Source organism: Vespa mandarinia, chromosome 17 (assembly GCF_050613455.1).
Source record: "Vespa mandarinia isolate Hongniang chromosome 17, ASM5061345v1, whole genome shotgun sequence".
NCBI lineage: Eukaryota > Metazoa > Arthropoda > Insecta > Hymenoptera > Vespidae > Vespa > Vespa mandarinia.
The window spans coordinates 2,762,501-2,772,500 of record NC_140826.1 but is presented as its reverse complement, the minus strand read 5'-3'; the positions used below and the strand labels follow the sequence as shown (position 1 = coordinate 2,772,500).

The 10,000-nt window shown below is 25.1% G+C and overlaps 3 protein-coding genes across 4 annotated transcripts in view; all 3 read left to right on the top strand.

Moving 5' to 3' along the window:
- The first annotated feature begins 403 nt into the window (after nt 1–403).
- LOC118450325 (odorant receptor 10-like) lies at nt 404–3,247 on the top strand. The gene is made up of 6 exons (XM_085662141.1): nt 404–672; nt 875–1,196; nt 1,672–1,902; nt 2,194–2,307; nt 2,862–3,017; nt 3,163–3,247. Exons 1-6 carry the CDS (start codon nt 410–412, stop codon nt 3,211–3,213), a joined length of 1,137 nt encoding a protein of 378 aa, XP_085518267.1. The 5' UTR covers nt 404–409; the 3' UTR covers nt 3,214–3,247.
- A 1,199-nt stretch (nt 3,248–4,446) lies between these two features.
- LOC118450322 (odorant receptor 2a-like) lies at nt 4,447–6,910 on the top strand. The gene is made up of 6 exons (XM_035886015.2): nt 4,447–4,713; nt 5,178–5,499; nt 5,670–5,900; nt 6,015–6,128; nt 6,609–6,764; nt 6,860–6,910. The coding sequence occupies exons 1-6, from the start codon at nt 4,457–4,459 to the stop codon at nt 6,908–6,910; spliced, it is 1,131 nt and encodes a 376-aa protein (XP_035741908.2). The 5' UTR covers nt 4,447–4,456.
- A 2,415-nt stretch (nt 6,911–9,325) lies between these two features.
- The window catches only part of LOC118450324 (odorant receptor 13a-like), a 5,104-nt gene continuing 4,429 nt past the window's right edge, over nt 9,326–10,000 (top strand). For both annotated transcript variants that reach the window (XM_085662080.1, XM_085662079.1), the window contains exon 1: nt 9,326–9,581. In XM_085662080.1, the coding sequence (XP_085518206.1) occupies nt 9,331–9,581 (251 nt within the window). In that variant the 5' untranslated portion in view covers nt 9,326–9,330. The remainder of the gene's footprint in view (nt 9,582–10,000) is intronic.

Here is a 10,000-nt window from a genome sequence, read left to right as displayed (position 1 = left end):
AAGTTTCGCATAGTGAGTTAGAATTGAGTTTATTATAAATATATCTGTTCGTATAGGGGACCAAGAAAGAAAGAAAGAAAGAAAGAAAGAAAGAAAGAAAGAAAGAAGGAAAAAAAAAAGAAAGAAGAAAGAAAAAGAAAAAGGAGTCTTTTTTTTTTCCCTTTTTTCTTTTCTTCTTTTCTTTTTCTTTTTTTTTTCTTTTTTTTTTTTCAACATCCTTGAAGACAATTCGACGATTATCACCGACGTTGTTTTACTTTGAAAAAAAAAAGAAAAAGAAAAAGAAAAAAAGGCGAAGAAAAGAAGAACAGAGGAAAAAGGAAAGAAAGAACGAGGGGTGGCGAAGGGGGAGGGGGAGGAGGAGGAGGAGGAGGAAAAGAAATAGCCGATTTGATTGGACACGTTGACAATGATATCTACTAACGTCAGTCCGATAAATCGACTGGTAGAGTACAGTCTTCGTTTTATTGGTCTCTGGCCAGATTATTCCTATGTAATAGCTCATCGTTTCTTATGGATAATAACGATGTCTTTAACTCTTATCTTTCAATATTGGTACGTCATTGTAAATTTGAAATCCGACGATTTGCCAGATCTTATGGATTGCTTGAGTATAACAATGTCGAATACCGTGTTTTTCATTAAGTTAATTATACTCTGGATGAAAAATCGGTAAGTGATATAAACGTGATGTTTATATATGTTCATTCGAGCGTAATGTTTTTTTTTTCCTCTTTTGTTTTTCTTTTTTATTTAAAAAATTTTCTTTTTTTCTCTTTTTTTTTCTCATCCTTGGAAGGATTTCGAATTTTTTTTTTTATTAATATATATATATATATATGTATATATACACACAAACATATATTATTTACAGTGTCTTCGATGATATTTTGAAAATGATGATCAATGATTGGTTGGATTCCATTGATAAAAAGGAAAATCATGAAACGATGTCCAATAGGGTGACACTGTCACAACGTTACTCGAGTTTCTTCGTTAGTTCTTATTCAATAGGAGTTACTTTTTTCTTATCATTCGCATTGTTCACCCAAGAAAGACAGCTTATATTAAAAATGGAATTACCATTCGATACTACGAAATCACCGATCTACGAATTGATCAATGTAATTCAATTCATTCAAGAATTTATGGCTGCTTCGATGTCAAGTATGTTGAGTGCATTACTTGTCACCTTGGTAAGTATATAATACGATAAGAACAAAATTTATTTATTTATTTATTTATTTATTTTGTTTTTTCATTTTTGTTTTTTTTTTTTTTTTTTTTTTTTTTTATTATAATAAATCACATCTTATTAATCGTGCATAATTTATTGCATAATTATTGCAATAACTATGCAATACTGCATTTGTAAATATATTTATATATATATATATTTTTTTTTTTCTTCTTTATTTTAATCTAAATTATATATATTAATCAATTCAATGATTAAAAGAAAATGAATGAAAAATATCGTCATTCATAAATATCAATTTATTTTTCCTTCATTTATAATGACATTTAATTATAATCTCAATAAATTTCATTTAATATTTAATATAAATAAATATAATTTTATTATGCAAATTTATTATACACACACATACACACACATTTTTTTGCTTATAATATCTACTCATTAATGGATCAATTAAAAAATCATTTTAGATATTACACGTTGATGGTCAAGTCGAGATAATATGTCGTCAATTATCAGATATATCCTCGATCATTCGAAAAGGCGAATACAATAGTGAGATATTAAAAATATTGATATACAAACATCAAAGGATCATTGCTTTTACGGATAATATTGAAAATATATTCACGTATATAGCACTGATTCAATTCTTATCGAATACACTTGTTATTTGTTCCCTCGGATTTATGATAGTTACGGTAAATAAATGTCGACGAATATAATTAAAAAAAAAAAAAAAAAAAAAAAAAAAAAAAATATCACGCGCACTTTTTGCTTGTCTTTGTTTAAAAGAGGAGAAGACGAACAAAAAAAAAAGAAAAAAAAGAAAAAAAAGGAAGACAAAAGAAGAAAGAAATAAAAAGAAAATTTTATACGAGAGAGCGAGAGAGAGAGAGAGAAATTTGTTGGCACGATGAGAATCAAAAGAAATTTCTTTTTGTTTTTTAATTTTTTTTTTTTTATTTTTCTTTTTTTCCTTTTCTTTTCAGTCGTTAGATTCCGATCAAAGAAACGTAATCTTAGCAAAAACTGTACCTTATTACGTTCTAGCAAATCTCGAAGCGTTTGCACTTTGTTACGCTGGTGAATATCTAAGTTCTAAGGTGAGTACAAAATTATATATATATATATGTATACAGGGTGAATCGAAAGTTCATACGTAATAAAAAAGTGATCATAAGAATAATGATTATAATAATAATAATAATATTATTATTATTATTATTATTATTATTATTATTATTATTATTATTATTATTATTATTTTGTTTTATTCTTTTTCCCTTTCAAATCATAAAACTACAAGTTAAGTTAAGATTGAAAAATAAGCTTAGAAAAAAAAAAAGAGGAAAGAAAAAACTAACAAACAAAATCAAAAAAGAATTAGCCTAAGAAGAATGATAGATTTTTCAAATCATCTTTAAGAACTTTTGATCCAATTAGAAAGTATTTTTCTTTCTCCTTTTTTTTCTTCTTTTTTTTTTTTTTTTTTTTTATTCAACCTGTATAATATGAAAAATATATAATATAAAAAAAATATTAAAAAGTCATATATATATATATATATATATACTTATATACTAAATAAAAATATTTTCTATTTATACATACATATATATATATATATATATATATATATATATATATATATATATAGAGCACAGATATCGAGAAAGCAGCTTATCATTTGAATTGGTACGAATTGGATCCAAGTGATAGTCGATTTCTATTGGTTTTAATGATCAGATCACAAAAACGATTTGTCATAACTACTGGAAAATTTATGAATTTATCATTGGAAGTATTTGCAAGCGTAAGATAATTGACAATTATTATTTTCCTCTTTTATCTTTCTTCGTTGTTTCTTTTCATTAATTTTATATCTCATATCAATTATTATAACAATTATAAAAATAATTTTAATTGTAATAATTTGATCATTATATTTTCATTTTCAGATGTTAAAGGCATCTGGATCATACGTGTCGGTTCTTTATGCGATGTATTAAAGATTCATTTTAATTATAAATAATATCATTCACGACTATATTTTAATATTGAGTTATACTCAGAGTAATATTGAGTTATACTAAGTAATATTGAGTATAATCTAATCTAAATTACGAATGCTTATTATTTTTATAATTGATGATTTGTTTCTTTCTTTCTTTTTTTTTTTTCTTTTTCTTATTTTTATTTTTCTTAAATTATTATTAATTACGACTATGATAGAATTAATGAACGTTGAATTTACCTGGAAAATGATTTTGAAAATTTTTGTTAAAACGAAATTCAATTTGATATCATTTTTAAATTTTCTTCTATCTTTTGTTTTATTATTTTTTTTCTTTTTTTTATATAATTATAATTTAATCAATGAATTTAATCAGTGAATGTTGAACTCATCAAAAAAAAAAAAAAAAAGAAAAAAAGAAAAAAGAAAAAAAAACGACGTTGAAATTTTAATTAACACGAAATTCAAATTATGATTTCCTACCTCCCTTCACCTCCCTTCTCCTCCTCCTCCTCCTCTCCCCCTCTTTCTCTTTCTCTCTTCTGTAAGATTTTTATCTGAAACAAAAAATATTCCTCTCTACGTTCTTACTTCAGCAAAGAAAAAACAAGAACTAAGCTAAGCGATGAGTTTGCGTGTGACACGCATGAATATGCATTTGCATTATTAAATCGAATGATTTTCGACCCACGAAGGGTTCCCTCTCTCTCTCTCGCTCTCTCCTCAATTTCTTTTACTTCTTATTTTATTTGTCTTCCATTTTTCAATTCTAAATCAACATAATAACATCTTTATTTTTTTTTTTTTCTTTTTCTTTTTTATTCTCTACAGGGTTTTCTTTCACGTTGGACTATAATCATGCTTGCAAAACTATCAATTTAATATAAGAAGAGAGAGAGAGAGAGAGAGAGAGAGAGAGAAAGAGAGAGAGAGAGAGAAAGGAGCGATGGTGGTATGTGTATGGGGAGGGGGAGGGGAAAAACGAATAGACATCGTTTATTCAACAAATTTCGTATCACTTCTATTTCGTTTTGCTTTCCATCGGAGTTTCTACTTCTTCTATTTCTTTTTATATGATCGAGAAACTGTTTTACCGACGGTGATAACAAAAGAAAGAAAAAAAGAAAAAAAAATTAAAAACAAATAAATAAATAAATAAATAAATACTTAACATATTTACGTGCACATTCAAAGTGAAAGTTTTCAATTATCGAAAATTGGATAAATAAAAAAATTCGATGTTACCTGTAAGCCCGATAAATCGTTTGCTCGAATTAAGTTTACGTTTCATTGGATTATGGCCCGATTATAATTACGCAATAGTTCATCGTATTATTTGGATATTTACGATGTCTATCACATTAATATTTCAATTTTGTTATCTAATAGAAAATTTACGTACAAGTGATTTACCAGGTTTAATGGATTGTTTAAGTATTACCATATCTAACAATTTATTATTTATTAAATTAATAATACTTTGGATTAAGAACAGGTATGTAAGCGTTATATTTTTTTTAAATAAAAATTTATGTATGTATATATATATATATATAATTAATTAATTTTTATTTTAATTATTCGTTATTATTTTCATTATTTTTTGTTTTGTTATATATCGTTATTTTTTTATTTAATTATTTCTTATATATATTTTTCTTTTCTTTCAAAATTGACTCCCACCTTTCTTCATATTATTATTTTTACGCGCGCGTGTGCGTATGTGCGTGTTTATGGATGTATTTAATTAATTTTTAGTTCAATCATTTTTATATGATATAATCTATTTTAAAAAATTAAATATATATATATATATATCAATTTGAGTGAATATTTTTATTTTCTCTTTTAATGCTTCGATTAATAATATTTATTTATTATTTTTTTCTTTTTTTTTTTTTCTTTTCGTTTTATCAATAATTTATACGATCCAATCAATGATTGTTTTTCTTTTGTCAGAGTATTCAGAGAGATTTTAACAATGATGACGAACGATTGGAAAGAGTGCCTAATCGAAAAAGAAAATGTTGTAACGATGATGAAAAAAGTGACATTATCACGTCGTTATTCAAACTTTTTCGTTGGTTCTTATTCCTTAGGGGTAACGTTCTTCCTTTCGTTTGCTCTATTTTCAAAAGAAAAACAGCTGTTACTTAAAATGGAATTACCATTTAACGTTATGATATCACCGATTTACGAGCTCGTCAATTTTGTACAATTTCTTGAAGAATTCATAGCAGCCTCTACGTCGGGTATGACGAATGCTTTACTCGTGACCTTGGTGAGAATAATTCTTTTTCTTAATTAATTATTAAGAACAATGATATTATTTCTTTCCTTTTTATTTTTCTATTGTTCCTCAAACGATTTTTAAAAATTATTTTTATATTGTTTCGTTTCATTTCTTTTCTTTTTTTTTTTTTTTTTTTTTTTTTTAATTTCATTTTCTAGATACTCCATGTAGACGGTCAAGTGGAAATAATTTGTAAAAAATTTTCAGAAATATCGAAAATGGCGAAGAATCATTTGTCCTGTAAAAAAACGTTCGAATCGTTGATTAAATGTCATCAGAGGGTTATTGCATTCGTTGAAAATATCGAAAATATATTTTCTTACATTGCATTGATGCAATTTCTTTCGAATACTTTGGTGATCGGATTATTGGGTTTTTTAATCGTCACGGTGAGCTATATAAACATATATATATATATATATATATATATATATATATATATATATATATAAATCAAAATTATAGAAAAAAAAAATTACTGAAAGATATTCTCTGATAAAAAGTCACTAGATTCTGAACAAAGGTCCGTCATATTGGCTAGGACAATTCCCTATTATATTCTAGTGAATTTGGAGGCTTTTGTTCTCTGCTTTGCTGGGGAATTTATCAGATCCAAGGTAAATAATTTTTGTTAATAATAATAATAATAATAATAATAATAATAATAATAATAATTATAATAATAATAATAATAATAATAATAATAATAATAATAAATTTTATAAAAAGTAATTTTGCAAGCTGGGTTTTTTGTAATTTTATTTTTGTAATTTGAAAAAAGAAAAAGAAGAAGAATAAAAATTTAACTGCATTTTGAAATTTGAATGGGTCTTGAAGAAAAAAAAAAGAAGGAATTGCTTTTAAAAATCATTCAGATAGATATTTGGATCCATCCATAGGAACTTTTTTGCTCTAATCTATATTAGATTAGAGATATCGTTGATTTATTTATTTACTTATTTTCTTTCTTTTTTTCTTTCCTTCTTTTCTTTTCTTGATTTTATTATTCTTCACATTTTATTTATTTATTTATTTATTTATTTATTTATATACATATTAATTAATTAATTAATCAATTAATTTATTTATTTTCATAGAGCATAGCTATCGAGAAAGCAGCTTATGAATGTAATTGGTACGAACTTGATCCGAATGAAAGTAAATCTTTATTGTTCTTAATGATCAGATCTCAAAAACGATTTAAAATCACCGCGGGCAAATTTATGGAATTATCATTGGAAGGATTCGCACGAGTAAGATTTTTCAAAAATATAAATTGACTTTCTTTAGATTTTATTAGTATTAATTTCCTTTTTGTTTCATTCGTTTGTTCATTTCTCTGTTATAGTTGTTAAAAGCCTCAGCCTCATACGTCTCTGTACTTCATGCGAGTTATTAAAATTGATTTTTTATTCATTTTCTATAGTAAATATATATATATATATATACTTACACAGATAAACATTTTAAAATATAAATATATGTGTCTGTGTATATACAAAGAGAATATTATTAAAGTTATTATATATATATATATATATATATATATATATATATATATATATATAATCAGTAAATAATAATTTTATATTTTGTTCTCTCTCTCTCTCTCTCTCTCTCTCTCCTTCTTTCTATTTATATTTATTAAAAAATAATAAATAAAAATATGATTATTTTTCATATAATATGTATATATCGAGTATATACATGTATATATCGAGAATGATTCGACTTGTTTGAACAATACAATGACGTTCTTAGAACATACGTATATAAATATTAAATGAACATTCGGTGTTGCATGCTGTCTGACAAACTTGATTCCAGGGGATTCCCTTTCTTAAATATTTGAAGAGTATAATTTTACTCTCTTCGTGCATGATCTCAACAACGAATTTATTATTACATATATACATAGGATATCTATATCTATCCATATCTATGTACTTGCATATATTGGTCAGTATATATTTCTTATATACTTACAATGCCATTTCATATAGTCCATCTTTCTTAGTTTAATTCTAATCATTTTATTTCAATTTGATCAAAGTATATATATATATATATATATATATATATATATAGTATATATATATATAATAATATATAGAAGGTTGGCCAAAAGTTATTAGGAAAAAGAAATTAATTTAAAAAGTTTCGTGAAATTAATTTACAAAAAAAAAAGAAGAGAGAAAAGAAAAAAGAAATTACTTATAAACTTCTGTACCACTCGTTCTATATTCAAATATTTATATATTACTTTATATATTATATATATATATATATATATTAATAATAATATAATATTTCACAGAGAATATTTTTATCAATCCAAGAGACATGAATTCAAAGCAATAATTTAAGATGCTACACTTGTATATATATATATATCAAAAAAAAAAAAATTACAAAAAAGGGAAAGAAAAGAAGAAAAAGAAAAATAAGAAAGAAAGAAGCACAATAGCATAGTTCATTATTTCACGATTTCTTTTTTTTCCCTTCTTTCTCTTTCTTTGCTTATTTAACAAAAGCAAAAAAAAAGAAAAAAAAAGAAAGAAAGAAAAATAAATAAAAAAAAAAGAAAAAAAAAAAAAACAAGGAAAGAAACGAAAAGAAAAAGAAATTACAATTTTCCTTCGAGCGATAATATATTCTTACGATTTTTTTTTCTCTTCCCCCCTTTTCTTTTTTTCTTCTTCTTCTTCTTCTTTCCTTCTCTCCGACAATTTCTATACAAAATAGAAATATATATATATATATATATATATATATATATATATATATATATGCGTGTATTATACGAAGAGTGTCCGAACATTACATATTTTAACGATCATTTCTTTCTCTCTCTCTCTCTCTCTCTCTCTCTCTCTCTACAGTGCGATCAAGCATAATGTTCACTATCTATCTATCTATCTATCTATCTATCTATATATATATATAAAAAAGAAAAAAAAAAAGATACTAAGAAGACTAGACAGGTCTACCGGAGCTCCTTCGTATTTAATATTTTATTCGTAATATTATACTTAACCATCGCATTTTTTATTTCGAGCTTTCTTCGCTGTTTTTTCATCATTTGAGAAAACTTTGTTTTATGTTGAAAGTATGGAGTTTTCGATGAATAATGCAATAGCTTGAAATTGCAGAGAAAAAGAAATAGAGAAATAGAGAAATAGAGAGAGAGAGAGAGAGAGAGAGAGAGAGAGAATGAGAGAATGAGAGAGAGAATGAGAATGAGAAAAAAAGAGAGAGAGAGAGAGAGAGAGAGAGAGAGAATGATCGATAAACTGTGTTGGTTTGGTGTGGGACAACGTGCGACGTGCGCATTTGAAAAAAAAAAATAAGAAAGAAAGAAAGAAAAGAAAGAAAGAAAAAAAAATAAAAGAACAAGAAAGAAAGAAAGAAAGAAAGAAAGAAAAAAAGAAAAGGGGGAAAAAAAAAAAGAAAAAGACCATCTCTTAGGATAAGTATAAATCACGATAACGTTCAGTATCATTGAAATCATTCAACGATAAAGAAGGTAGAAGAAGTAACAAAAAAAAAAAAAAAAAAAAGAAAAGAAAAAAAAAACTTAACAGGCAATTACTTCACGCGCGTCTTATTTTACGATCAGCTGATTGATTCTTTCTAACATTTCAATTATCTTCAGAATAATGTCGTGTATATAGTTATTATTATTTTATATATATGTATATATAAAGAAAGAGAGAGAGAGAGAGAGAGAGAGAGAGAGAGAGAGAGAGAGAGAGAGAGAATAAAAAAAAAAGAAACAAAAAAAAGAAAAAAAAGAGAAGACGAAGAAGAAGAGATAAAATGTTGACAAGTACAATCGGTCCAGCTGTACAATTAGGATTACGTTGTGTTGGAGTATGGCCTAATTCTATGATGATATTCCCACGAATATTTTGGATCGTGACAGTATCCCTAATACAAACTTTTCAATTTCGTTATCTATTTGCACATTCGGGATTCATGGAATTTATGAGAATAATAGATAGCATCAGTCTTACTTTGGCATACACGATTACCATCTTGAAGCTCTTCGCTTTTTGGATTAATTATAAGTAAGATTTTATATCAATATATGTCTTCTTTATACATATTTGTATTATGTACATTATTTATTTATATACGTATATATATATATATGTATGTGTGTATGTATGTATGTGTGTATGTATGTATTTATGTGTTGATCATTGATGATTGATATCTCGTATCGTTTGTTATTTATTGATTGTTTTTTTCTCTTTCATTTCTTTCCTACTTTTTTTATTTTTTTATTCTTTTTATTTTTTTTTTTTTATTTTTTTTTTTTTTTTGGAACGATCAAGCTACGTTAACGCCTGCGTCTATCCGTTCGTGTTTGCTTGTGCGCTTGTCTTATTTATATAATTATATTAATGTCTAATTATTACGTATACCTGTTATCATGTGAACGTGCTTTTACGTTTATTTAATGATGAAATTATTTTCTATGTAA

What these genes read in the sequence shown, in the direction of transcription:
- LOC118450322 (XM_035886015.2), top strand. Translation starts at nt 4,457, where the DNA reads ATGTTACCTGTAAGCCCGATAAATCGTTTGCTCGAATTAAGTTTACGT. An exon ending in TGGGTTTTTTAATCGTCACG is followed by an intron (nt 5,901 to 6,014) that starts GTGAGCTATATA and finishes TCTGATAAAAAG; the next exon opens with TCACTAGATTCTGAACAAAG. An exon ending in CATTGGAAGGATTCGCACGA is followed by an intron (nt 6,765 to 6,859) that starts GTAAGATTTTTC and finishes TCTCTGTTATAG; the next exon opens with TTGTTAAAAGCCTCAGCCTC.
- LOC118450325 (XM_085662141.1), top strand. Translation starts at nt 410, where the DNA reads ATGATATCTACTAACGTCAGTCCGATAAATCGACTGGTAGAGTACAGT. An exon ending in GTGAATATCTAAGTTCTAAG is followed by an intron (nt 2,308 to 2,861) that starts GTGAGTACAAAA and finishes ATATATATATAG; the next exon opens with AGCACAGATATCGAGAAAGC. An exon ending in CATTGGAAGTATTTGCAAGC is followed by an intron (nt 3,018 to 3,162) that starts GTAAGATAATTG and finishes TTTCATTTTCAG; the next exon opens with ATGTTAAAGGCATCTGGATC.